General features: G+C 48.0%; 1 protein-coding gene across 1 annotated transcript in view; it reads left to right on the top strand.

Moving 5' to 3' along the window:
• COL23A1 (collagen type XXIII alpha 1 chain) overlaps positions 1–26,408 on the top strand; it is a 355,860-nt gene that overhangs the window by 24,049 nt on the left and 305,403 nt on the right. The window contains exon 2 of the mRNA XM_019469645.2: positions 1,023–1,089. Coding sequence (XP_019325190.2) covers positions 1,023–1,089 — 67 coding nt within the window. The remainder of the gene's footprint in view (positions 1–1,022; positions 1,090–26,408) is intronic.

The following is a 26,408-nucleotide window of genomic DNA, read 5'->3' as shown; positions in this document are numbered from 1 at the left end:
TTATTTATTTATTTATTTATTTATTTATTTATTTTTATTGAGAAAGATTACATTTTTAGGTTTGAACCTAAAAAAACAAACACTTCAGGTTTAGCGGTGGTATCGCATTTTGTCACTCAACCTGTTTAGGATTTGCTTTGTTTTACCTTTAGGGAGATTTTTGTTTGCTTCCTAGAGAAAGGCTAATGCTTTATTTATTCTTGTTGGGACTCAAGTCTTGGCTAGTTTTGGGATTATGAGCCAGTCATTACACCTTCCTAAACCTAGATTTGGGCTTTAGGACTAATTTCTTCTTCTTTTTTTTTTTTTTTTTCTAAGCTTGTCCCCTCAGTGCAAGGCAGGGACAATAATCAGGATCTCTAAGGTTACAGTTAAACCATCATAGCGGAGCTGTGATGTTTGACCCTATTTCTGGGGTAATTCTTTCCCCTTCACCCAAATCTAGCACAGGACTGGGCATGCGTAGATGTTCTTGTTAGACTGTGCTCAGCCAAATTTTCTAGGCCAAGGATCCCTGCTGGTAAGAAGAAAGGAAGATGTCATCAGGGTGGATTAGGCCTGGGCCTGGGGTCTGAGGCCAGTGGGCTGTCGGGTGGGGCTACGGGGAGGGAACCTGGGTCTTCCTGGGTCGGGGCCTGATCTGTGGACCAAGGGCTAGAAGGGCCAGTTTTGGTGTGGCCTGCCCAGCCTCCCTCTCCTCTGCCTTCCCATCTGCATGCTGACTGCACGGTCACTTTGGCTTTTCTGGATTTGTATTTGAAAATGTAACAAAGCAGAAACCTGCCACCTTCTTTTCAGGGACTCCCAAATAATTGTTGCATGTTTATTTTCGTTTTTCCTCTCATACCCAGACTGCCTGTAGCATTTAACTACCTTGTAATAAATGTTCTCGAAAATGCCACTGCCGACGTAGATCTTTCCAATACATCGTTTTTTGCTGATTTTTCCACTTTTACCCCTCTCCACTCTCAAACTCATGCTGGTCTTTTTTTTTCTCCCCTCTCTTTTCTTCCCTAATTCAGAAGTTGGAGGGACTGGTCAAGCACCGGACGGTTCGGGAAGCGCCGACCGAGTGTGTCTGCCCCCCAGGTAAGTGGATATTTGATTCTTGTGGGCCCTTGACTTCCCAGAGGCCTGGCGTCCTGTCTCCTGTCTGCTCAGAACTGCTGAGGACATGGTCAAGAGCTTGCATGGGTTTCAGTCTGTCTGTTGTACCTCGTGGACCATCCGGCGTCTTTCTTCCTGTTTTCCCTGACCAGATGACTAGTCAAAGATTCTAGCAGGGTGAACTGCCCTGGTTTGATGAAGATGGTGATCTTGGGGTAGGAATTAAGGAACTGTTAGAAATGACTTATGATGAAAACAAACAAACAAACAAAACAAAACAAAAAAGAAATGACTTATGATGAAGGCTTAGGTACTGGGAAGGTGAAAGCCATCCTGTTTCAAAGACAGAAACAGGCATGGACCATCCACACAGTATTAACTGTGATTCCAGCTCTGTTCAGACACGAGGGGGTAAATAAGTGCTCTGGTGACTGTAGGTTTTTTGGTTTTCATTTCTTTTGGTGGAGGTAGAGGGGGGAAGATGGGAATGATGGTCTGAATGATTCAAATAAGAATGTCTATCTTGGGTTTTGGTGGTGCAACCAGGATGGCTGTGAATAAGGCCAGGATTTGTGGATTCCCAGTTCTTGTGGCTGAATTCTGATGCCTATCAGGTCTTCCGGTTGTCCTCATGGGAGCTTGGCACAGACCATCATTGAAGTCTGTGTGCTGTCTTGGCCCTGGCATTTTCAGGGCAAGAATTCTCCTCTGTAGAACAATGTGTAATACCAGTGAATGAGTTGAAAATCGCAACACTTCTTAGATTTCCCACCATGCCGGACAACGTGGAATACACAGGAGCTGAGCCCAGGGGCCCCTGTCCTTGCTGTCATTCCTTCCATTAGCCAAGCTGTCTGGCATTTCCCAATCCACTTCAGCTGGCCTAGACACAAAGCTCATTGAACATTAACATCTCCATATTGGGAGATGCCCTGGGGTTTCTGTAAAGGTGGATCTCCTGGTATGAAAAATTCTGTCTCCGAGGGCCCAGTGGAAGAGGATCTTAGGGACGAACTTGAGTTAGTCTTTAATAGCACCTCTAACATTTTAATAGCAAAAAGGACATGACAAGTAATGACATCATTAACAGATCATCAAGTCAGATGTTTGATTCAATGGGGGGAAATATTCAGATCGACACATGAGTTTTAGGATGATCTGAAAAATGCATACAATAGGAGTGATTCCTCTTGGTTTTTTTTTTTTTTTTTTTTTGTATTCCCCCCCCCCCCCCACCTCTTTCTAAGTATTGTATGCATGTCAATTCATGTGAGCTATGTAGGTAAGTATTTTTTAAATTGGGAGTCACGGGGAGCCTGGGTAGTTCTGTCAGTTAAGTGTCTGACTTCGGCTCTGGTCATGATCTCATGGCTCATGGGTTTGGGCCCTGAGTGGGGCTCTGGCTGACATCTGGGAGCCTGGAGCCTGCTCCAGATTCTGTGTCGCCCTCTCTCTTTCTGCCCTTCCCCCCGTTCATGTTCTGTCTCTCTCTCTCTCTTTCAAAAATAAATGAACATTAAAACAATAAATAAACTGGGGTCACAAAGCATTTGTGAGATATGAAATCAGTTCCGTGGGTTGCAGCCAGCGTTTTGAAATGTTGAACTAGCCATAGGCTGGAATAAAAACATATTGGAGAGAAATTTTTGTTTGAGCTATTTCTATCTGTAGTGTATGACCTGGATGGCGATTGAAATGGGTTTCCTGCTCTGCATTGCTGACCATAAGTTTGAAAGTCCCAAATAGAGATAGACATGTAGAGGAGGCAGTGAGGGGGCATGGAGCTCCTAAATAAATCTGAACCAGGTTCAAATCTTGGTCTGTCACTTATTAACAATCAAGATCTTTATCAAAAAATGATAACAGTATTGGAGTGGGCTCTGTAGGCGTTTTTGAGGTCATAGAGAAAGGGTAGGTCAAAGCCCATGAGCCCGGAGGGATCCTGTGACCTGCCTCCCTTTTGGAGGGTCCTGAACCACCAAGAGAAGTTCCAAGATAGTCCCAGGGAAGACCCGGGGGACTGAAAGTCTGGTCATAACCCCCCAGTCCTGCCGAGAGGAGGGCAGTGACCTACCCTGCTCTTGGAGGGGTCCCCTGCTGGTGGTCAGGACTACACTGCTGTCGTCAGAGGGTCTCAGGGCTGCTATCAAGCTGTCCTGGGAGGTGTGCTCAGCTTGGTCAGTGTGGCCAGCATGGCCAGGCCCTAATGCATGAGCAGGGGAGGGACAGAGAGAGAGAATCCCAAGCAGGCTCCACACTGTGAGTACAGAGCCTGATGGGGGGCTCAAACTCAGGAACTGTGAGATCATGACCCAAGTCGAAACCAAGAGTCAGATCCTTAACCGACTGAGCCACCCAGGCGCCCCTCATTGGAGCCCTTTGGCCTGGAGACCTTCATCGATGCAAACCCCTGTCAGCTGGCACATTCTCCCTGTCACAAAAAGGACAGAAGCCTTTTTCTCTAGCACTGGAAGCCTTCACTGATTCCTGTCTCCGGGGCTCTGATCTGCCCCGCAGCTGTTTGGAGTCAGGACACGCAAACCGCCCTCTGTAGCTTTGGTCCCCATCTGATTTGAGATATTCACAGATGCCCACTGCCCACCCCCGTTTCTTCTCATGGCCTGGGGACTGTGTGATCCTTTGTCAGATCCTGGGAGATCTGATCAAACAGATAAGCGAGGCCAGAGGAGGGGGCATCTCTTCCGTGTGTTGTCCATTGTGAAAAGGAAGCCGTGGAGCTGAGAAGGGAGCAGGCCCCTTGCCCAACCCAGTGGTGAGAAGACTGGCAGGGCTGTGCCCTGTGACCTCAGACAAGGGAGGAGCCTGAGCCTTGCTCCTCTCGTCTATAAAATGAGGCCATCCAGGATTTAGGGTGGGCCCTAAGTCCAGTGACCAGTGTCCTTATGCGACAGAAGGGAGAGATTTGAGACACAGAGAAACATGCAGAGGAGCTCTCCGGAGGACAGAGGGATACATCTACAAGCCCAGGATTGCCTGCAGCCACCAGGAGCTGGAGGAAAGGGGTGCTCAGGGGAGAATATTCTCGAAGGAACTGGCCCTGGTGGCACCTTGATTTTGCACTTCTGGCCTCCAGAACTGTGGGAGAATGTCTGTCATTTTAAGCCACCTAGTTTGTGGAGACTTGTTGGGGCAGTCCTAGCAAAGGAAAGCGGACAGGAAGGCGAATCATCCCGAGGGCCTTAAGGTTGCTATGAGGGTCAAAATTTCCTACGGTGGGGGCTGGAAGGGGGGCTGCTACCTGGGGATCCCCCCTCCCCCATGCTGCTCTTTGTCATTCACCTGCCCAGAGAGACACTCCTGCACTCCTTCCGCAGAGATCTCCAGGCTTCAGACACAGGGGACTTACCCAACACTCTTTTCTTATGTTACCCATGTACTTAGGGTTTAAAAGTGGTTATTATTTTTTTAAGTATTTATTTATTTATTTTGAGAGACAAAGACAGCATGAGTGGGGGAGGGGCAGAGAGAGAAGGAGAGAGAGAGAGAGAGAAAGAGAATCCCAAGCAGGGTCCACACTGTCAATCCAGAGACTGACGCAGGACTCAAACTCACGAACTGTGAGATCATGACCTGAGCCGAAACCAAGTCAGACACTTAACCGACTAAGCCACCCGGTGTCCCTAAAGTGGTTATTTTTGAGTAGGAAATGACGTATGATGTGATAAAAAAAAAAAAAAAAAAGTTGAGGTACTACTAAAGATTACACATGAAGAATAATTCCCCTCCCCTGTTCTCCTGGTCACCTTTCTAGAGGCTTCCTGACTTTTTTTTTTTTTTTTTTTAATTTTTTTTTTTTAACGTTTATTTATTTTTGAGACAGAGAGAGACAGAGCATGAACGGGGGAGGGGCAGAGAGAGAGGGAGACACAGAATCGGAAACAGGCTCCAGGCTCTGAGCCATCAGCCCAGAGCCTGACGCGGGGCTCGAACTCACGGACCGCGAGATCGTGACCTGAGCCGAAGTCGGACGCTTAACTGACTGAGCCACCCAGGCGCCCCCTTCCTGACTTTCTAGAGCAGTGCTGCCCAGTAGAACTTTCTGTGATGTGGAAATGATCTGTTATCTAGGCTAAAATGGCAGCCACTACTGGCTATGGAGCCCTTGACAATGTGGCTAGTGCGACAGAGGAAGCAAATTTTAAAATTGTTACTCAGTTTAAATGGCCACATGTAACTAGTGGCTATGGTATGGGGCAGCCTGGGTTTTGAGGTAGTGTTATGTATATTTCAGTAACTCCTCTCCTGTTTTTCTTTCCACAAAGGGTACCATAGGCTGTTGTCCCTGTACTGCTTTCTTTGATTCACAGTTTCTCTTTGAGATGGTGACTCAGTTTGCACATCAGAGGACATGTACTACATCATTTTGGTTAAATAATGGCATCCTTATTGTCTGTTGAGCTATCCTGTGAGGTGCCTGGCCAGTCACCACCAAGGATGTTTAGGTGGTTTCCTGTCCTGTGTCCTTTTTTTGTTTTTTGTTTTTTTTAAGTTTTATTTATTTTGAGAGGGAGCGAGAGAGTGAGCACAAGCTGGGGAGGGGCAGAGACAGAGGGAGAGAGAGAGAAGTCCAAGCAGGCTCCACACCGTCAGCACAGAGCCCAATGAGGGGCTTGAATTCACGAACCATGAGATCATGACCTGAGCTGGAATCAAGAGTCGGATGCTTCACTGACTGAGCCACCCAGGCACCCCTCCTGTCCTGTGTTCTTACAGCCCAGCCTGCAGGGAAGCATTGGAGGGGAGGAGAACGGCCTTCTCACTCTGTTCTCTGCCCTCCTGATGGCTTGTACTGAAGCTAGTCATGAGCCAGTTACTGCTGCGGCATCTGGGGGTGTCGGGCTGGAAGGACAGGAGCCCACAGTCTGTTGGGGAGGGCGCCCTCAGGGCAGCAATTCTAGAATATTGCAAGAAGGGCTCTGGCAGGGTTATTCCCAAGCCTGTCCTGTGGCAGATGAAGGGACAACCCGGCCCCCACTTCACTGAGAACAGTCATGACCCTAGGTCATCCTAAGGGCTGGGTCAGAGCCAGTGCCCAACACCTTGGAGCCCGAGAACCCTGGATTTGAATCTTGACTCTGACCCCTGATCATCCTACATGTCCTGGGATGGGCCACTGTGGTGCAAAAGGTCATTGCATTAACTGTTTGAGTCAAGCATCAGAATACTAATGTTCTAACCATCCTACATTAATGAAGAAAAGGAAACTTATTAGCTCATATAACTGGAAGTGGAAAGGTCAGAGGTCGGGCTGTATTCAGGTGGATGTGAATAAATGCCGTGGAATTGTGTAACTTTGAACCATTCAGTGATTGTAGATTTATATACATTTTACCAAAATTTTAAAAGAAGCCCCGGAATTGACCCTGATTTGCTGGGCTTGGGGCAGATGCCTCTGCCTGAACTAATTGCTGTGCCCGGAGGATAGGATGCCTTGATCGGCTGGCTCTGGGTCATGTGACCATTTTGGACCTGGCGGAGGCAGTCGTGGGGGCAGGTTGACGCTGCCAGAACCATGTGGTCTGAGAATGGGGAAGGGTACTTACCACAAGGAATATTAGGGTGCTGTTCCCGGAAGAAGACAAAATGGTTTTCACTGGGCGGTCGTAAATAAGAGATTACCACTGCAGGGGCAACTGGCGAGCCCTGTCCAGGTGGCCCTCAGCTGGGGACTGTAGACAGAGTCTGGATGTTACCAGAGGTTTGCCTCCACTCCAGGCACACAAGGGCAGTCCTTTCCCTCTGTTGAACTTGTCCAATAGTCAGCCAGGCCCGGTGATAAAGTACTTACTAGCTCGATGACCTTGGACAAGTAACTTATCCAAGCAGTGCCTCAGTTTTTCACCTGTGAAATGAAAGTTTCCAACAGTACCTATGTCCCGGGATTATTGCAAGGATTGAATGAGTTAATGCATGTGAGTTGTTTAGAATAGGGCCTGGCAGTCGCTTCCTGAGAGTGAGTTACTTGTGGTTACTGTGAACTCAGATCCATTGTCCCCAGGCCCGTCCAGACCCACCGTGCAGCCTGTTGCCTTCTTGAGTTTTGCTGATGTCAGGCAGGGCTGCCAGAGAGATGGGGAGAGGAGATTTGAAGCTGGAGGTTGGCTGGGAATATTCTGGAGGGAAAGAACAAAGGCTTGGCAGACTGTATTGGCGTGTTCTTCTGGGATGTGGGTGAAAAATGCTGGCGACAGAGCACAGGCGTGAGAGAACCGGAAAGAAAAAGGAAGCGTGTAGCCCATGAGCTCTTGTCAACTGCTAACGGCAACCAGAGGGACCAGTGCAAAGCCTGGGGCTCTGCCCCTGCGTACACTTCGCACTGGTTTCTAACCCGGCTCCACCTGCCCTGGAAATTTGTTAGGAACTTTGCAGAAAAGTGGGAGTACCTTTCATTTCTTCTTTGTGCCCCACGGTATCCTTGTATCATATACCAGAGATGTTGCGTGTGGTTTCGAAACGATGCGCACTGATAAGATGAATCAGAGCGAGACGCTCACTGCTCTGTGACAGTGTCTGGAAGTTTGAGCAGGAGAGTGAAACCCTCATGGGAGAGCATGATGAAAGTTATACGTTTCACTGTTAGTTTATGGCAAATGTTACAGAGCAAATGGCAAATGTTACAGAGGTGCTAAAAATTCCTTGTGTTTGGCCTGCTTCTTTGTTGGTGTAGGAAAGAGCTTAGTGGAGGAAGTGCACCCTTTCCTTTTTTTTTTCAGTGTCTATTTATTTATTTTGAGAGACAGCGAGCAAAGAGAGGGAGGGAGAGAATCCCAAGCAGGCTCCATGCTGCCAGCGCAGAGCCCGATGCGGGGCTTGATCCCACAAACCGTGAGATCATGACCTGAGCCGAGATCAAGAGTCAGATAGATGCTCAACTGACTGAACCACCCAGGCGCCCCCAGGTATATACCCTTTGTTGGTACTCTGAAGCAAGAAATGGTGATTCCCCTTTGGATTATTTACTCAGAGAATTTTTTAAATAATGCCTTTTTTTTTTTTTTTAACCTGTGAAATCCTACTTGACTGGAATTTATGGTATAAAAAGGTCACTTGATGGCAGTTATCCTACTGTGTAAGACTGCACAGAGTTGAAGGAGATAATTTGGGTGTCTGATCTTGTTTGCTTATTTGTTGGCTAGAATACTCTGGAGTGTGGTCTCTGGTCCCCAGTTCATTATGCCTTGATATTTGTTCCTTCTTTCATTCATTTCTCCTTATCCCTCTTTTGTGCTCTTCCTGTGGGCAATATTGACAAAGACTGTGCCAGGAATTGCAGAGCCTGTCACTGGAGGTCATGGGACAGATACAGGAACCTTACTCTATTAAGAATGGGAAGAGCCTGAACAGAAAAGTCTCACATAGGGTGCCTCAGTCGGTTGAGTGTCCGACTCTTGGTTTCGGCTCAGGTCGTGATCTCACGGTTTGTGGGATCGAGCCCCATGTCGGGCTCTGCAGTGACAGTGAGGAGCCTCCTTGGGATTCTCTCTCTCCCTCTCTCTCTGCCCCTCCCCCACTCATTCTCTCTCTTTTGCTCTCTTAAAATAAATAAACTTTTAAAAAAATTTAACAAAAAAGAAAAGTCTTACAGACATAAAAAGAAGAGAGATATCGCCTCAGATCAGGAGGACCTGGGCAGTGGGAAGATGATAGCCGGGCAGGATTTTGAGGACTGCTTGGCATCTCAGCCAGCTGGGGCAGGGGGCACATTTCCTGATCCCATCATTCTGAGCAGAGGCGACTCCAGGGGAGCCCCTGGAATAGCGGGGAACTGTGTTTGGTTGGAAGGTGGCAGTGGGCAGTAAGGGCAGGTCTCGGGGATGGATGGTTGTGGGTGTTATTCCACAGATGACACAGTTGAAGGAATCTGCATTAGAGTTCAACGTTAAGAGGACTCAAAACAGCACGGAGTAAGGGCCGGAGGCAGATTCGGTTCTAGCAGAGAAGCCCCCAGAGAGGGTGCTCAGGGTAGGTGGGTGGGGATGGTCTTTGTCTTGTTCCCTGCTGTGTCCACTGAGCCTGGGAATGGTGCTGGGCACGTGGAGGAGGGATGATGAGTGACGGCTGGGTGACTTCTGTGGAGGAGAGGTCATGAGAACTTGAATGGGGGCTGTGAGAATTGATGGCGGGCAACAGCTGCAGGAGGCACGGGCCACGCGGTGGACAGAGCTCACAAACAGGATGGATGGCACTGGTGGGGACAGAGGTGCCTGAAGCTGCAAGCCTGGGGGAGCCTGATGCCCTGAGCAGAAATGGGAAATCCCCCACAAGGGACTCGGAAGGGAAGATGGTAGGCATGGTTTTAGATAGTGAGTGGCTTCATGAACCAATTAGTAGACCCACTGATGACTGAGGGATGATAATTAGGGGTCTTCTCTTAAGGCATCATTTAGCCACTCTGAGTCTATTAATTACAAAATGTACCATGTCCCGTAAATAAAGGCCTTGGGGTTTAACTGTGTGCTGACCATTGGAATTTGGAAATTTTCTTGTGACCACCAGAGGGAGCCCACTATATTCATTAAATTCTATAGAAATTTAACACGCATTGAAAAGCAATGGATAATTAATATTAAAAAAAAAAACTGACTACAAAGCACACAGAAGTTCAAACCGGGGGCAGCAAGACACAGAGCTAAGCACCCACTCTGGTGTTTTTTTTCCTACTAAAATGGAAGATGCCTTGGAATTTTCCAGAAGATTCCAGAATCAGGTAGTTTGCTGGAGGCTGTGATGGATTATTCCAAGGGTAAAATAGCCATGGGTGAACACATTCCTGGAACAGTTGCCCGCCCCACCCACCCAATGTGTATCGAGCACCATCTGGTTTAGTCGTAGCTGAGAATCCTGAGGCTGTAGGACTAAAACTGTTTTGACCTCAGCTTGGCCAACTCTGTGCCAACTATTGGGTGACAGGTGCAACTTGTCACTACGTAAGGTGTCATGTAACATTGTATGGTAGGAATATTAAATGTCCCACGTATCAGGAGCTACTCATATGTTGGCACTGCCTTCTCCCAGGCTAAGTTCAATGTCATCATCATCATCTCTAGCTTCTTACTTTATTTCTTGTGCTAAAGTATGCTCCAGATGAACTGAAGACTTAAATATGAAAAATGAAACCGTGGAGGGCAACACAAAAATACAATAGGTCACTTAAAATTATGAGGTGGAAGTTGAGTTTAGAAGTGTGGTACTGAAGTCGGAAATCATAAAGCAGTCGGAATCCACCAAATGGAAGATTTTGTCCCCAGGGAACATTTGGCAATGTTCGGAGATGTTTTTCGTTTGTCTCAATGTGGGGTGTGGCGGGGATGCTACTGGCATCTAGTGGGTAGAGGCCAGCGATGCTGCTAGACATCCTACAAGGCACAGGACAGCCTCCGACACAAAAAATGATCCTGCCCCCAAATGTTGGTGGTGTCTAGGCTGAAAAACCCTGCCATTATTTAAAATGTTTTCTGAAACGTTTTAAGCTTAGAGCTTATATTTTCTGTATGGAAAATCTCACCCTGACAGAGTTTAAAGATAAAATACTGAGAGGTGCCTGAGTGGCTCAGTTGGTTAAGTGTCTGACTTTGGCTCAGGTTATGATCTCACAGTTCGTGGGTTCAAGCCCTGCGTCAGGCTCTGTGCTGACTCTCAGAGCCTGGAGCCTGCTTTGGATTCTGCGTCTCCTTCTCCCTCTGCCCCTCCCCTGCTCATTCTTTGTCTCTCTGTCTCTCAAAAATAAATAAACGTTAAAAAAAAAAGTTTAAAAAAATACCTGAAAACAATTCAACAAATATAATAAATGTACAGTTGATAGTCATGAAGTATAAAGTTCTTACAAAAGAATAAGGAAAAGTCAAATATTGTAGTGGAAAGATGGGTAAAGAATAGGAACAGGGAGTTCCCAATGAAAAATATAAATGGTGACACTTTTCTTCAGTGGATACTTATTCATCTGTTGTGAATAATTGCAGAAATTCCTAGTAAAAGGAGATACTGTTTTCAGTGATCAGAGTGATAGTGTTTAAATTGTTTCAGTCTTTCTGGAGGGCAGTTGTTGCAGACGAAGTCCAAGGGCAGTCTGCTGGAGAAATCTTTCTTGTTTGGGAATTCTGTCTTCTTGTGCTATTCAGGCCTTCAACTGATTGGGTGAGGCCCACCCACATTATGGAGGGCAATCTGCTTTACTCCAAGTCCACCTATTGGGATGTTAATCTCATCCCAAAAAATCCTCATAGAAACATCCAAAGTAAATGTTTGACCATGTATCTGGGCACCATGGTCCATCCAAGTTGACCCATGAAATTAACCATCACACCTGTGTAATGGCATTTCTCCATCTGATTCCTGCCCTGTTCTCTGGACCCATCTCTCAAATCACATCACCTTCCTATGCCCTATGGAATGACTTAGTTTCTCAATTGGAACCTGTGTGTCAGTCCCCTGCCTGAAGCATCTCTCTCCTCCTGGCATTTTCCCTTGAAGGATCCATATTCTTTCTTCACGATCCGCTGGCTGCATGGCTGGCTGGTAACAGGCCCTCTTTGAGTGTTGGATAGGGTGGTGGGAACAGAGGACAAACTCAGCCTTTAGTAAGGGAACACATGGAATTCAGCTCTTTCTATTAATATCTTTGGGTGATTTGTGGAATAACAGGTCTGTTAGAGGACAGTTATAGGGAAAGGGTAATAAAATCTAGACAGGAAGCTTCCATAGCTGACATTGTCCTTCTTGAATTACACGCTGTCCTCAAACAGGGCGGCCTGCAGGGGCAGTTTCTTGACCTGTGTGGGAAAACTCCTTGGGGGGTGTTGGCCTCCTTTTATTTTTTTAAAGTTTATTTATTTATTTTTGAGAGTGGGGGGGGATGGAGCAGAGAGGAAGGGAGGGAGAGAGAGAGAGAGGGAGAGGGAGAGAGAGAGAGAGAGAGAGAGAGAGAGAGAGAGAGAGAGAGAATCCCAAGCCCCTACTGCGGTGCTCGAACTCAGGAACGGTGAGATCATGTCCTGAGCCAAAACCAAGCATCCGATGCTTAACCAACTTGAGCCACCCAGGCGCCCCTCCTTTTTGTTTTTAAACTTGATACTCTCTTTACATTCTTTCCAGTGTTTTCTCCACTTGGCCTTTTCTCCTTCCTCACTTAGGCTTAACGCTGACCAGGACTTGGCTAGGCTGAGCTCTGAGCTGGCTCCGGGGTCCGGTGTTTGGAAGCAATTGCATTTGGTTTGGCGCTGGCCAGGGTCCCTTCCCTGTGAATCAGATCCGCTCCTGCTGGCTTGCCTTGGGGCACTTGCCGCTCTGTGTCGGAAATCTATTCCCTACAAGGAAACACTTCAGAAATACCCTTCCTGAAAAGCCTTCCCATCCTTTGCAGCTAACGTTTCCTGTACATTCTCTTCTAGTAACCCACCTCCCCCTATCCTGTTGCCTAAATTGAGCAGGGTTTGGGAGTTGTATAGACCTGGGTACCTCCAGACACCTCCCGAGATTGGAAAGCCTCACCTCTTTGCAGGATCGTCCCCCTCATCTCTTGCCTGCCCTTGGACCCCCTAGCTTCTCTCCCCTCTTCTCCTCCTGCAGGCTCCATGTGCCACCCCAGAGCTGGGATCCCTGCAGGCTTGCTGAGATGGTGCTGCAGGCTCCCTGCGTGCCCTCACCCTTGGCACAGGTGGCCTCAGCTTGCCTTCCGTCCTTCCGGGGCTGATCAAAGTCAGGGGTGTGGACAGAAATAGCTGCCCTTGCTAAACTGTACAAAAAGGATCAGCAAAAACACACAGAAACGTCTCCTTTCCCCCTTCATATGTTAGTTTGGCTCGCTCTGTCCCACGGTGCTGCATGCATCCTCCCGCTTCATTGTCCATAAGTGTTTAGTAGTGGCATGTCACGGAAGCTGGGCCCTGGGATGTGCCCCCAGACGTGGGAAAGAGGGCAAGTAGCTGGCGTGTTGTTCCAGGGAGCAGAGAGGAAGGAGGACATCTCGGTGGATGGTGAGCGAGCTTGCATTCTTTGTTCCTAGTAGCAGAATCAAGTTGGCAGAGTTAGAGAGCAAGGGAAAGTGTTGGAAGGAAAACCGGAGCTCACAAAAGTGATGCACCTGCTTGGGAGGAGGCTTATGCAGGAAAGTTCTGGGAATCAGGACAGCAGGTCCCCAGGGCATGGAGGCTTCTCAGATACCGCCCAGCCAACTTTTTTTTTTTATGTGTGTCACTGTGCTTGAGGTTCAGGGTCCCAGGAGAAGAAGCCCCACTGGGCAGGCCTGGACTCTGTGTGTGTCCCTCCACCTGGGGTTTCCAGGCAGGGCGGAGAGGCAGAGAAGCATCTCTCCTGTGGGTGCCAGGATACCTTTTGGCGTCCAGGAAAGGAGTCTGGATTTGGATGCGGATGGATCCAGCCACGAGTGCCAGCTGTGGCCACCACCCATGGGCTCTGTGAGTTATTTGATTCTTTAAACTGTCTTTCTCCTCAGGGCCCCTGGATGGCTCCATCAGTTAAGCGCCCGACTCTTGATTTCAGATCGGGTCATGATCTCATGGTTCATGAGTTCGAGCCTCATGTGGGACTCTGTGCTGACACCTTGGAGCGTGCTTGGGATTCTCTCTCTCTGTGTCCATCCTCTGCTTGCTTTCTCTCCTCTCTCTCTCTCTGTCTCAAAATAAACAAACTTAAAAAAACTAAACTGTCCATCTCCTTGTGTGTAAAATGGGATAACCTTATTTTCTTCATGGGTTTGTGTTGAGGATACACTGAGATGAACACATGTGGAAGTGCTTGACATACATTAGGTGTCTAATAATGTCTGTTCACTTATCCCTAAGGAAGTGGATTTGTGGTCCCCTCATGAGGTGGGAGAGAGCCTGACACAGATCATTATTGTGGGTGGGATGTTACTAAGACAGCATAGACAGCATGACCGTGGGACACTTTCCTTTTGTTGTCTCCCCCGCAGAACAGACTGTCGTTTCTGCTTAGACTCTTGGTTCATTTGGTGCCAGAATCCCCGAGTGAAGCTTCTGCTCCAGGATGCAGAAAGAGCAACTCCTGGATCCTTGGGGAGCCCTTCAACTTGATGATCAGCAGGCAGCAGTTATAAAGCTCTTTACTTTTGGGTGGCCCTGGAGTTTCCCCCATGATACAGCAAAGCCTCCCTTCTTCCCTGACTCCACTGTTCTTTTTTATTTTTGCAGCCCTGTGTTTAGAATTGGGACTGAATGCCGGCCACACTGCCTTGCCCGCGAGGTCATGATTTTCATGACACTTGGCTTGAAGTAGCCTGTTGCCTGGTCTGTTTCCTTAGAAGTAGTCCCGTGCGGGCCACTCACAGGCTAGCACAGAAAGAAGTTCAAAGCGCTGTGGGCTGAGGTTCCGTGGGGGGTGGGGGGGTGGGGGCTCACGAGGAAGGAAAGTCTTGCAAACAAAGGCCAGTGCATGGCCAGTGTGGAGGAGGGGCCAGACCTGGGTCCCCCGTTAGAAGCACACACGCCTGCCTCCCTGTGGTGCTTTCTACCAAATGTACCTTTAAAAATGTGGGGTGCCTGGGTTGAGTGCCTGATTTCAGCTCAGGTCATGATCTCACGGTTCGTGAGTTCGAGCCCCATGTCAGGCCTGCTGCTGTCAGCACAGAGCCTGCTTCAGATCCTCTGTCCCCCTCTCTCTCTGCACCTGCTCCACTTGTACTCTCTCTCTCTCTCTCTCTCTCTCAAAAAAAAAAAAAATGTATAGACAAGACCACATGTGCCCCTGGGTGAGTGGGAGCAGCAGGTGACTTGGAGGCAGGGAGGGAGTGCACCAGAGCTGTCCCACCCACAGGAGGATTGGATAGTGACTTTCCCCCTGAGCATCACTTCCCATCCACAGCACTGCCTGTCACCTAGGTGGGGATGAAGGGGGACTGTATTGGCCCAAGTGCTTGCTGAAAGGTCAGCTCTGTACAGGAGCGGCACACTTATTGGCTGTGACTGTGGATCTCAAAGTGCCCCGGAGGGGGTCTGGCCAGTGGTCTTACCATTTTCTCTGTGTATATGTGTACGTATGGGGGGATGGGAGGCACAGACAGGACAGAGGGCTGCCCCTGAGGAAGGCTAGGAGCAGCTGCCCAGGAGTGCCCCCCCCCCCCCCCCCGCCATATTGCATCCCCAGTGAGACTTGAGCTTCACTGCCAGGAGGACAAGGTAGTACCTTCCATCCACCCTCCCATGCCTGTTTGCTCTCCAAAATGTACATCCTCTCCTCTTGCCTGCTCCCCTCTTGGGATCCAGGACCTCCATCAGGAGGGGTCTGTGAGGGTCACGTTGTGATACCTGGGCACTGGCCCCTTCACTGTTTGCAGGGGTGGGGGGTGTAGAAAATCGGGGAAGGTGTATGTGTGGAGGGGTGGATTGCATGTGGGGGATTCGGGGGCATAAACTCAGGAGGGAGAGTTTACAGGTGGGTGAATGCAAGGGGTTTGCTTTGGTGGAAGAGGTAGAGGTGAAAGAGGCGTGAGAGATGGAGTGAGTCGTGAACTCAGGTGTATCTGCCCTGTCCCCATACTGACTCAGTTGGTCTCCAGGCCACCTCTTGATGATGGAGAGCCTCATTTTCTACCTAGAGCAGACCATTTGCTTCATCCTGAAGGTCCCTGCCTCCCCGCATGCCCCCCCTTTCCTGTCTTCTTACCCTCCTTTTATTTTTTCATTAAAAAACTTTTTTTAAGTTTATTTATTTTGAGAGAGAGAGAGAGCGAGCGAGCACATGAGCAGGAGAGGGGCAGAGAGAGAGAGGGGGAGAGAATATTCCAAGCAGGTTCCTACCAACAGGCTCAATCCCACAAACCACGAGGTCATGACCTGAGCAGAAATCAAGAGTCGGGATGCTTAGCCGACTGAGCCACCCAGTGCCCCCCTTTTATTTTATTTTATTTTATTTTATTTTATTTTATTTTATTATTTTATTTTATTTTATGTTATTTTATGTTATTTTATTTTATTTTATTTTATTTTATTTTTGGGTTTTTTTTGTTTTTTCTCCCTCCTTTTATTTTTTAATTTTTTTAACGTTTTTTTATTTATTTTTTTTGAGACAGGGAGAGACAGAGCATGAACAGGGGAGGGTCAGATAGAGGGAGACACAGAATCCGAAACAGGCTCCAGGCTCCGAGCTGTCAGCACAGAGCCCGACGCGGGGCTCGAACACACGGACCGTGAGATCATGACCTGAGCCGAAGTCGGCCGCTTAGCCGACTGAGCCACCCAGGCGCCCCTTATTTTTTAAAAATTATTATTATAAAAGCAAACTGTGCTTCTTAAAATTACCCCACTGACTCCCTCCTCAAAAACAACATAGAGCTGAAGTTCAAAGAAAAGTCTCCCTTTTTTCCTCACCTTACCACCCTCTCCAATACCATTCCCTGGATGTAAATATTTTACAGATATACACATTTAAATTCTTGCAGAAATAAAATAATACGTGGTATTATGAATTTTCTTTTTTTGTCTTCACAATTTAAAGGTACAAATCTCAGTTCATACAACCCACATGGACTTCTGGGGCCCACGGCCAAGCTTACGTGGAGACCTGTTCAAATAAACAATAAACCGTGACTCCAGGCAGGGAGCTGGGGCAGCCTCCCTGCTTTCCCTCTGCCCTCCTGGACCTCTTCCAACATTTCCTTCCACACCAGTGGTTTTCCACTCTTTCCAGTGTAAAAGTCTCCCAGCTTGTGTCCCGCTCCTTCTGATTCTGGGGGCAAGCTTCCACAGAAGGTGGAAGAAGGGCAGTGAATATGCATGTACTTGATACTCTGTGTCTCTGCAACCATTCGTAGCTTTGGTCACTATAATATCAATGTATCGGAGAGTGCCCGGCTCGCTCAGTTGGAAGAGCATGTGCCTCTTGATCTTGGGGTTGTGAGTTTGAGCCCCACATTGGGTGTAGAGATTACTTAAAAATAAAATCTTAAGGCACACCTGGGTGGCTCAGTTGGTTAAGCATCTGACTTCAGGTCAGGTCATGATCTCATGGTTTGTGAGTTTGAGCCCCACATCAGGCTTGCTCTGTGAGCACAGAGCTCGCTTCAGATCCTCTGTCTCCCTCTCTCTCTGTCCCTCCCCCATTTGTTCTCTCTCTCTCCCTCTCTCAAAATAAATAAGTAAACTTAAAAAAAAATCTTAAAAAAGAAACACAGCATATCTATGCCTCTGATGTCTGCCTCATTATTTGTTTTAACTTTTTGTCCAAATAGAACTTAACTACAGGCCAAGCACATATCTTAAATTTGCAGCTTGCTCAATTTGCATAGACAGCACACACCTATGGCCCAGACAAGAAACAGCACATGACCTGCCCTCCAGAGACACACCCCCTTCCCTGCCCACCCCCCCCCACCCCCCCAGTTGCCCCAGGGGTGATCAGCATCCCAGTTTCTCACACGATAGGCTAGCGTTGCCTGTTTTTGTGCTTTACGTGAATGGAATCACATGATGTAGATTTTTTTGTCTTTAGTTGATCATGATGAGATCCATCCATTTTGCTACATGTGGTTGTGGATTATTTACTTATTTTTTATTTTTTAAATGTTTATTTATTTTGAGAGAGAGAGCATGAGCTGGGGAGAGGTACAGAGAGAGGGGGAGAGAGATAATCCCAAGCAGGCTCTTTGCTGTCAGCCCAGAGCCCGACGCGGGACTTGAACACATGAACTGTGAGATCATGACCTGAGCTGAAGTCTGACACTTAACTTAACCCAGGTGCCCCTCTGCTACCATTTTCAATGATAATATTTTTGAAAATTCATTTCCTGTTTGTTGCTGAGAATTTTTCAGGTTGCTCTTATTTCTAGTGTCCTTGGCACCTTTGCTTGTTAATGTTTAACAGTTTGTCTTTAGATTTTCCATGTATTTTCTATCATATTGTCTATAAATAGAGGGTTTTTTTGTTTTTTTGTTTGTTTCCTATTCTGTGCCTTTTATTTCTTTTATTGGACTCACTGCTTTGGCTGAGACCTTCCATCGTGCTGAACAGAGGTATTACCAGTTCTGGAGCAGAGGCATCCTGGTTTCATAACCCAACCCGGAGGGAAACACTAAGCATGACCACTACTTTAGGGTTTTTGCAGCTGCCAATCCCATTAAAGAAGTTTTTCTTCTTTTCTTAGTTTGTGGTGAGGTTTGTTTGTTTGTTTTTAAGTTATGACTGGGTGTTAAAACTTGTCCAGTGATGTTTCTGCATTTATGGGCTAATCAGATAATAGCTTCCTCCCCCCCCCCTTTTTTTTTCTCTGTGAAAACAGTAGATTACATTGATTGATTGTAGAATGTTAACTTCCCTTGCATTCCTGGAAGTAAACCCTTATTGATTAGGCTATGTTATTTTAATAGCTTGCTAGATCCAATCTGCTAACATTGTGTTTGGGGATTTTGCATCTGTCTTCATAGAGAGATGGTCTGTAAGTGTCCTTTTCCCCTCTATTGTCAGTTTTTAGTATTAAGACCAGGACTTATAAGATGAATTGGGAACTGTTAGCCCTGTTTCTTCTGGAAGAATTAGTATATGATTTAATGTTGCTCCTTTCTGTCCTTTTTTTAAAAATTTTTTTTAATGTTTATTTATTTTTGAGAGAGACAGAGACAGAGAGTGCGCAGGGGAGAGGAGCAGAGAGAGAGGGAGACACAGAATCTGAAGGAGGCTCCAGGCTCTGAGCTGTCAGCACAGAGCCCGATGTGGGGCTCAAACCCATGAACTGTGAGATCATGACCTGAGCTGAAGTCAGGCCCTTAACCCACTGAGCCACCAGGTGCCTCTATGTTGCACCTTTCTTAAATGTTTGGGAGAAATCCCTAGTGAAAACATCCAGATGTAGGATTTCTTTAGGTTTTAAATAATTAATTCATTTGTTTTAATAGCTGTAGGACTCTCCTTATGTTTTTGTAACAGCTTTATTAAGGTGGAACTCACAGGGGGCACCAGGCTGGCTCTCAGAAGAGCATGCGACTCTTGATCTTGGAGTTGTGAGTTCAAGCCCCATGTTAGGTATAGAAATTACTTAAAAAAAAAAAAAATCTTTAAAAAAAAAAAAGGTGGAACTCACATACCACAGAATTCATGTATTTAAAGTGTACAATTCAGCAATTTTTAGTGTATGCAGTGTGGTGCCACCATTGCCACGGTTGTGTTTAGAACATTTCTGTCACCCCAAGTAGAAGCCCTGTGCCCCTTAGACATCATCTTCCAATCCTGCTGTCACCCTCAGCTCCTGGAAACCATTAATCTATATTTTTTTAAATGTTTGTTTGTGTGTTTGCTTATTTAGAGATTAATAGAGAGTGTGTGCAAGTGGAGGGATGGCAGAGACAGAGGAAGAGAGAGAGAATCCCAAGCAGGCTCCACACTGTCAGCATAGAGCCCCATGTGGGACTCGATCCCACGAACCATGAGATCATGACCTGAGCTGAAGTCAAGAGTCGGATGAATAATTGACTGAGCCACCCTAATTTTTAGGTGCCCCTCTATTTTTTTGTTTCACTCTATTTGCCTCTTCTGGGCATTTTGTTTAAGTGGAATCATAAATATGTGACCTTTGGTATGTGGATTCTTTTACTTAGCATAAGGTTTTCCGGGTTCACCCGTGTATGGCATGCGCCAGTATTTTGTTCCTTTTTTAAGGCCAAATAATATGCCATCATGTGGATATACCACATTTTGTTGATCCATTCGTCCATTTACGGACATCTGGGTTTCCTGTATTTGGCCATGATGGATGCAGCTGTTATGAACATTCATGTACAAGTTTTTGTGGGAACATATGTTTTCATTTCTGTTGGCTATATACTTAGGAATCGAGTTACTGACTCATAGGCTTCATTATTTTTTATTGCTAAACCATAACATGGATATACCAAAGTGTATTTAACAACTGCGTTATTGCTGGTCATTTAAGATGTTTGCATTTTTGCTGTTGAACAGTGCTCCGGGCAGTGCTACTCAAAATGTGGTTTGCCAATGGGTGCTGGCCCTTGAACTGTTTGTTATGGACCTATAACAAGATTAGGATAGAAATTGAGAGTATTTGGAAAGTTTTACAGCAATTTAAGCGGTAATTTTATGTCTGTTGAATCTCATAATAAAAAACATGGGCTAGTGCTTTTATGTTTTGGGTTTTTAAAATTTTATTTTCTACTGCATCATTTTATTATATTTACCAAAAGCATCGGCGCCTGGCAAACTGGAAGTCAGAATGAAAAACACAGCTGGCTCCCTGCCTCTCCACTGCCGATAGGTAGTAAACCTCCCTGTTCATGTGTTTCTGTAGGAATTGCTTTTTTTTTTTTTAAGTTTATTTATTTTGAGAGAGAGAGAGAGCATGAGCAGGGGAGGGACAGAGAGAATGGCAGAGAGAGAGAATCCCAAGCAGGCTCTGTGCTGTCAGCACGGAGCCTGATGCAGGGCTCCAACTCCGGACCTGCAAGATCATGACCTGAGCTGAGGCCGGACACTCAACTGACTGAGCCACCCAGACACCCCAAAACTTGATTATTTTAAAAGGGATAATACTAAGTCATGACCAGGTAAACAGACTCAGGAAAAAAAAGGTGCCTGGTGTAAAGCTTCGGTCAGAGCCGTCAGCTTTTGATTCTACACGGGGGTGACCTCAGGCCTCAGCTGGGATAGGACCTGAGGAGGGGGTCTCTGAGCAAACCCCACCCACAGCAGCAGAAGACATACCCTGGCTGCACACACTCACTGGGGGCCTCCCCTGTTCTGCTTGTCAGGTAAGCGCTGTGCAATCTGTTTTGTTACCCCTCTGAGGGCTCAGGCAGTCCCTGGGGAGCCTGGTGTTGTGACTCGGTAACTGTAGGGCTGAGAAAAGCACCAGGCATCTACTGTCCTCCGTTGGCCGGAGGGAGCATTCAGGATGCTGGGGCAGGTCTGGGTCAGCTTTGAAGGCTGAGGATGGGTGAGGACCAGCTTGTTCTGAGTATTCTGGCAATTCTGGCAGCAAGAAGGGCAGTGAGGAGCTCTCTCAAGTTGGCCCCTGGAGTTACATGGTTTAGCTTGGTTATGTGTTTCTGGCATCAGTACCAAAGTAAGTTGGGAATGCCAAGTAGGAGCTCTGAATTCAGTGCCATCTGAAAGCCAGTGTATCAGTTAGGCACACATCTGGCTGCAGATAACAGAAACCCTAACTGAAACTCACAGGCATTTATTCTCCTTGCATGCTAATTCCGGAGGCGGGCAGTCCGGGGCTGGTGTGGCTGCTCAGGGATGTTTCTGGAACCTTCGACTCCTCTTTTCATCTCTCCATCCTTAGCGGCAGACCTTCATCTGCACTGAGAGGTCAGGGAGAAGGGGGTTGGAATGAGTGTTGGGTCAGTCCCAGGCAGGAGATACAAAGAGTGTTAGACTTACAATCAAAAGATAGGAGGGACACCTGGGTGGCTCAGTCGCTTGAGCATCCAACTTTGGCTCAAGTCATGATTTCACGGTTCATGAGTTCAAGCCCCACATCTGGCTCTGTGCCCGCTTCGGATCCTCTGTCCCCCCCTTCTCTGCCCCTCTACCACTCATGCTGTCTCTCTCAAAAATAAGTCCATGGCCGTCTCTGGGTCACCTTGGGGCAAGTCACTTCCATCTTCTGTTAAATGGCCAAGTTGCACTATGTTATCTCGAAAGTCCCTTCCTTCTTGTCCCAGGTTCTGCATCTATTGCTGTGCTATGAACCACCCCCAGATCTTACCGCTTCACGTGTTTATTTTGCTTATGAATCTCAAGTACTGCGAGGGCTTGGTGAGGACAGCTGGTCTCAGCTCCACTTGGTGTTGGTTGGGAGGCTGGGATCGCACGAGAGCTCACACCATGTCTCGCAGGGGTTGGGGGATGCGGGCGTAGTCTGGGACCTCAGCTGGAGCTGTGGCCGGAACATCTGCACCTGGACTTCCACGTGGCTGCGTGTGTGGCTTCTTCATAGTGTAGTCACTGGGTTCTAAGGGTGAAAGTCCCAAGGGGAGGCCAGGAGAGGCTGTGTGGGTCGCCTCTTGTGACTGGCTTGGGAACGCATGCAAAATCATTTCTGCCACATTTTCTTCATTAGAAGTAAGTGATGAAGGACAGCTGCTATTCAAGGGGAGACAAGTTAGACCTGCTTTTTGAGAGAGGGGTATCAAAGAATTTATGGACATGTTTGTTTATTTATTAAAAATTTTTAATGTTTTATTTATTTTTGAGAGAGAGTGTGAGCGGAGGAGGGACAGAGAGAGAGGGAGATGTAGACTCCGAAGCAGGCTCCAGGCTCTGAGCTGCCAGCACAGAGCTGGACGTGGGACTTGAACCCACAAACCATGAGATCATGACCTGAGCTGAAGTCGGACGCCTAACTGACTGAGCCATCCAGGCACCCCTATGGACATGTTTAAAAATACTATGCATCAGGGAGCCTGGGTGGCTCAGTCGGTTAAGTGTCTGACTTTTGATTTCATCTCAGGTCATGATCTCACAGCTGTGTTTTGAGCTCTGTGTCAGGCTCTGTGCTGACAGTGTGGGGCCTGCTTGAGATTCTCTCTCTCCCTCTCTTTCTATCCTATCTATCTATCTATCTATCTATCTATCTATCTATCATTGATCTCTCTCTCTCTCTCTCTCTCAAAATAAGTAAATAAGCTTAAAAAAAAGATTTAAAACCACCACACATCTATAGGTTTCAAGTTAAGTGTTCCTTGTCTTTCATGCATTCTGTCACTATTTCTAAAAGACAAGACAGGCTACTTCTCATGGCAAAGACTGCACACAGGCTGTTAAGGAGGTTTTACTATCATGGACTGCTTTGGAAAGCCCTGGCCCAACCTCTTGCAACGAGGGACCTTCTTCAGTCTTGAAAGTAAACAATCCTGGTTCATTTTGAGAGTTGCTCCCGGAGACCACACTACTTGAGAATAATTATACAGTAGTGTTTGAAAACGTGTAATATTAGAAGTTCATCAATGAGTTTTTATGGGTCATTCTCTACATGCCTGGCACTGTGCTGGCCCTAATGAGTTATCAATGAGGCCCGAGGTCTGGCCCCATCCATTGGGAGTTTGTAGTTTCACTGGGGAGGGAGATAACTGGGGACGCTCCCACCTAGCTAGGTCAGCCACGTCTGGTATCAGCCTGTGTCAGTGACCCTGGTCTTGGCATAGAGGCAGATCAGTCACTGTATTGGTCAGTGACAGACACTGATATTCATGCCATGTATAGCCTCCTCCTACATGGATTCTGAGCTTGGCTGTGCAGGTTGCTTTGGGTAATTGGACATGAGCAAGTGTGATGCAAATACAGTATGACAGGCCACTTGTATGCTGGGGGCCTGTCCTGTTGGAACTCCCTTCATAGAACCTGGCCACCCAGCTATGAAGAAGCTCAGGGTTAGACTACTGAAGGGAAGAAGGCCACATGGAGAGAGATCTTGGAGGTGAGGCCATCACAGACATCCTAGCCCCTTAGACAAGCTCTCAATTGAATGCAGCCACGTGAGTGACCTCAACTATCACCATGTGGAACAAAACTGGCCAGCTCAGCCCAGTGAATCTACAGAATCCTGAGAAGGAATTCATTGATGTTTTAGGACATTAAATTTTGGGTCACATTGTTACATGGCCAAAGATGACAAATACACCCCTGTAAGTGGTGGTAAGATGGCTGCCGGCTACTCCAGGCTCAGATGGACATAGAGCACCTCCTTTGCATTAATTTTAGCAAAAGTCGTGGGAGTGACTCTCATTGAACTAATGCAAACCACTTGTTCATCTTGCAGCTAATCACTGGGTCCAGGAGGGGAACACCAGCCTGGAGATGTGTGCCCATTCTTGTAGCTGGGGCAGGGGGTGGGGTCTGGTCCCACCCAACTGATGATTCGGAGTAGGGTAAGGAAGGGAGAGAAATGAGGGGGAAGAGTGGAGAGTTAATAGTCAGACTCAACAGATAATCCTCCACAGGGAATAGATTAAATCAGTGAGGGGTGAATGAATAATTATGAGTGGGCTTAGCTGCGAAAGAATTTTTTTAAATTTATTTTGAGAGTGTGATACTATGAGTTGGGGAGGGGCAGAGAGAGAGAGAGAGAGAGAGAGAGAGAGAGAGAGCAGGCTCTGCATTGTTAGGGCAGAGCCCAATGTGGGGCTTGAACTCACAAACTGCGAGATGACCTGAGCCAAAACCAAGAGTCAGATGCTCAACTGACTGAGCCACCCAGGCGCCCCACAAAAGAAATGTTTCAACATCTAATATTTAAGCCAGGATTTGTTGCTAGAAAGGGACAAGGGTCTTAGGAGGCAAGCAAGCTGAGGGATAGAACAGGAGATAGAAGAAGCCCTCCAGCTGGGAATTAGCGCACTTGGGGTGAGTGACAGCTGAAAGCGGGTGCCACATGGGGTCTGCTTTGCAACCGGAGAGAGCCAGATGTCTTAGCCGAAAGCTGTGTGCTTCCTGAGACTCCGCGTGTGGGTTAGGCTTTTCTTTTCGAATTTAAAATTCATTTGTATTTTAAGAAAAGTGCCTACGTGTTTCTGAGTCATTTACACTTAGGTCATTGGCGTGTGCACACGCACAGCTATTTAATGTCCAAGAAATGCTGGAAATGGTTCATTTTGTCACCTGCCACTTCAGACTGTTTATCTGAGGAAGGAGAGGCTGCATCTGGCTGGGGCTGAGCCACCTTCAGCCATCCCAGGTTCTGACGTATGGTTCTGCAGGAGCCCTGAGCCCTCAGTCTCAGGCCATTCTGGGGGCCTGAGCAGTGGTTCTGAGTGGCAGCCTGCAGCCGGGTTCCAGGGGACACCTCAGAGTCTGCCCTCTGCGGGTATGGTGGTTGCAGCCCGTTGGGGACACACAGTTGTCTCAGCCGCTTGCAGAAGAGGGGCACCCCCGCCCCACCCCAGCTGGTCACAGAGTTTGTACCCAGTGCCGTGCCCGGTGCAAGCTTGTGACACAGACACCATCTGGGCCAGCTGCCTCCTGGAAATAGACCCTGAGTAGGAGCCATTGCCGTGGGGCTGAGGTGTACCCCGGGGCCTGTGGCTGCTGGCAGATGCCTAGGAATGGGAGATGAGGGGCTTGGCCGCTTATCTCCGGACAGACGGATGGAAAAGTGCAAAAGGCCAAGGCTCCTGGTATTGGCAGTCAGGAGGCTGTGAGGGATTGGTGTTTGTAAAAACCTGTTGACAGCCGTCTGGCTCAGGTTTTCCTCTCAAGGATGTTGCCCTGCTCCTTCAGCCCTCGAGGTGAACTAGATTCGGCTCAGACCAGCCCCAGAGCCACTGGCCTTTGCCCTGCGCCCTCCTGGTCACCCCCTGCACAACTCACCTGCCGTCACCCCTCCCAGGCCCTGCCAGTCCACACCCCTTTGGGGTGCACCTCTGGGGAGCGACACCCCACCTTTTCCAGTTTGGCTTTTGGCCCCTCCTACACCAGATGCCTTCTGGTGCTTAGCTTCTGGGCCTCAGCCCCGTCCCCTGCCTGGCTCCAAATGGCCTTGCAGACTCTGCCCTACCAGTGCACTCCGTGGACTCTGCAAACGAGGCCATCTTTCTCGATGGCAGCAGGTGGAGGCTGAGTGAAGATAGGAATGGTTTCACATGTTGTTCAGTGTAATAAATCGGTGTCCAAGGAGCAGCGTGACTGAATCACATCTGAACCCCCCAAACTGCCATTTATCAACCCTGATGTCCGGGCAGCAGGGACACATGGCTGAGGGAACAGTGCATTGCAGCTCCGAGTCTGAACCCACATTTTGGGGTTCCAGCCCTTTGTGGCCAGCCTGACTGCCTCTGTATCGCTGGCCCCCGAGCTCAGGAATGGAAAGACCCCATGGCACACTCACCGGCTGGTCCTTCACTAGAGAGTGCAGTCAACCCACCTTAAGCCATAGCCTTGGAACAGGGAAAGAGGTGCTGTCACCAATGGAGGCGTGGAAACTCCACACCTGCACCAGGACTCCTTTTATTGCGAGTGACGGTACCTAAGTCCACCTGGCGGAAGCATCAGAAGGAGCTGACTGGGCTTTGGGGTGATCTGGATTCAGGAGGAGCTGACATCTTCCCCATAAGTGTGCCTGTCTCCCCATCTCAGCTTCATTCTCCGCTGGGCTCTTCCCCTGGGAGTGGTGAAGGCACCTCCCTGCTCCAGGCCCACATCTACCAGCTGTGCGGCCCCAGAAGGATCCCACGAGGCCTTGGCACTGGTCCAGCCACAGACCTGTCACTGTAGCCGAGAGGATGTGGGTCTTTGCATGGCCAGGGCTGAGTCTTATGCCCAACCCTTGGGGTCAGGGGACAGGATCAGCCCCACCA

The sequence above is a fragment of the Panthera pardus genome, unplaced genomic scaffold (genome assembly GCF_024362965.1).
Source record: "Panthera pardus isolate Hobbes unplaced genomic scaffold, ASM2436296v1 HiC_scaffold_2, whole genome shotgun sequence".
NCBI classification, from domain to species: Eukaryota; Metazoa; Chordata; class Mammalia; order Carnivora; family Felidae; genus Panthera; species Panthera pardus.
Note: the sequence above shows the minus strand (reverse complement) of the source record. Positions and strands in the feature narration are given on the sequence as shown.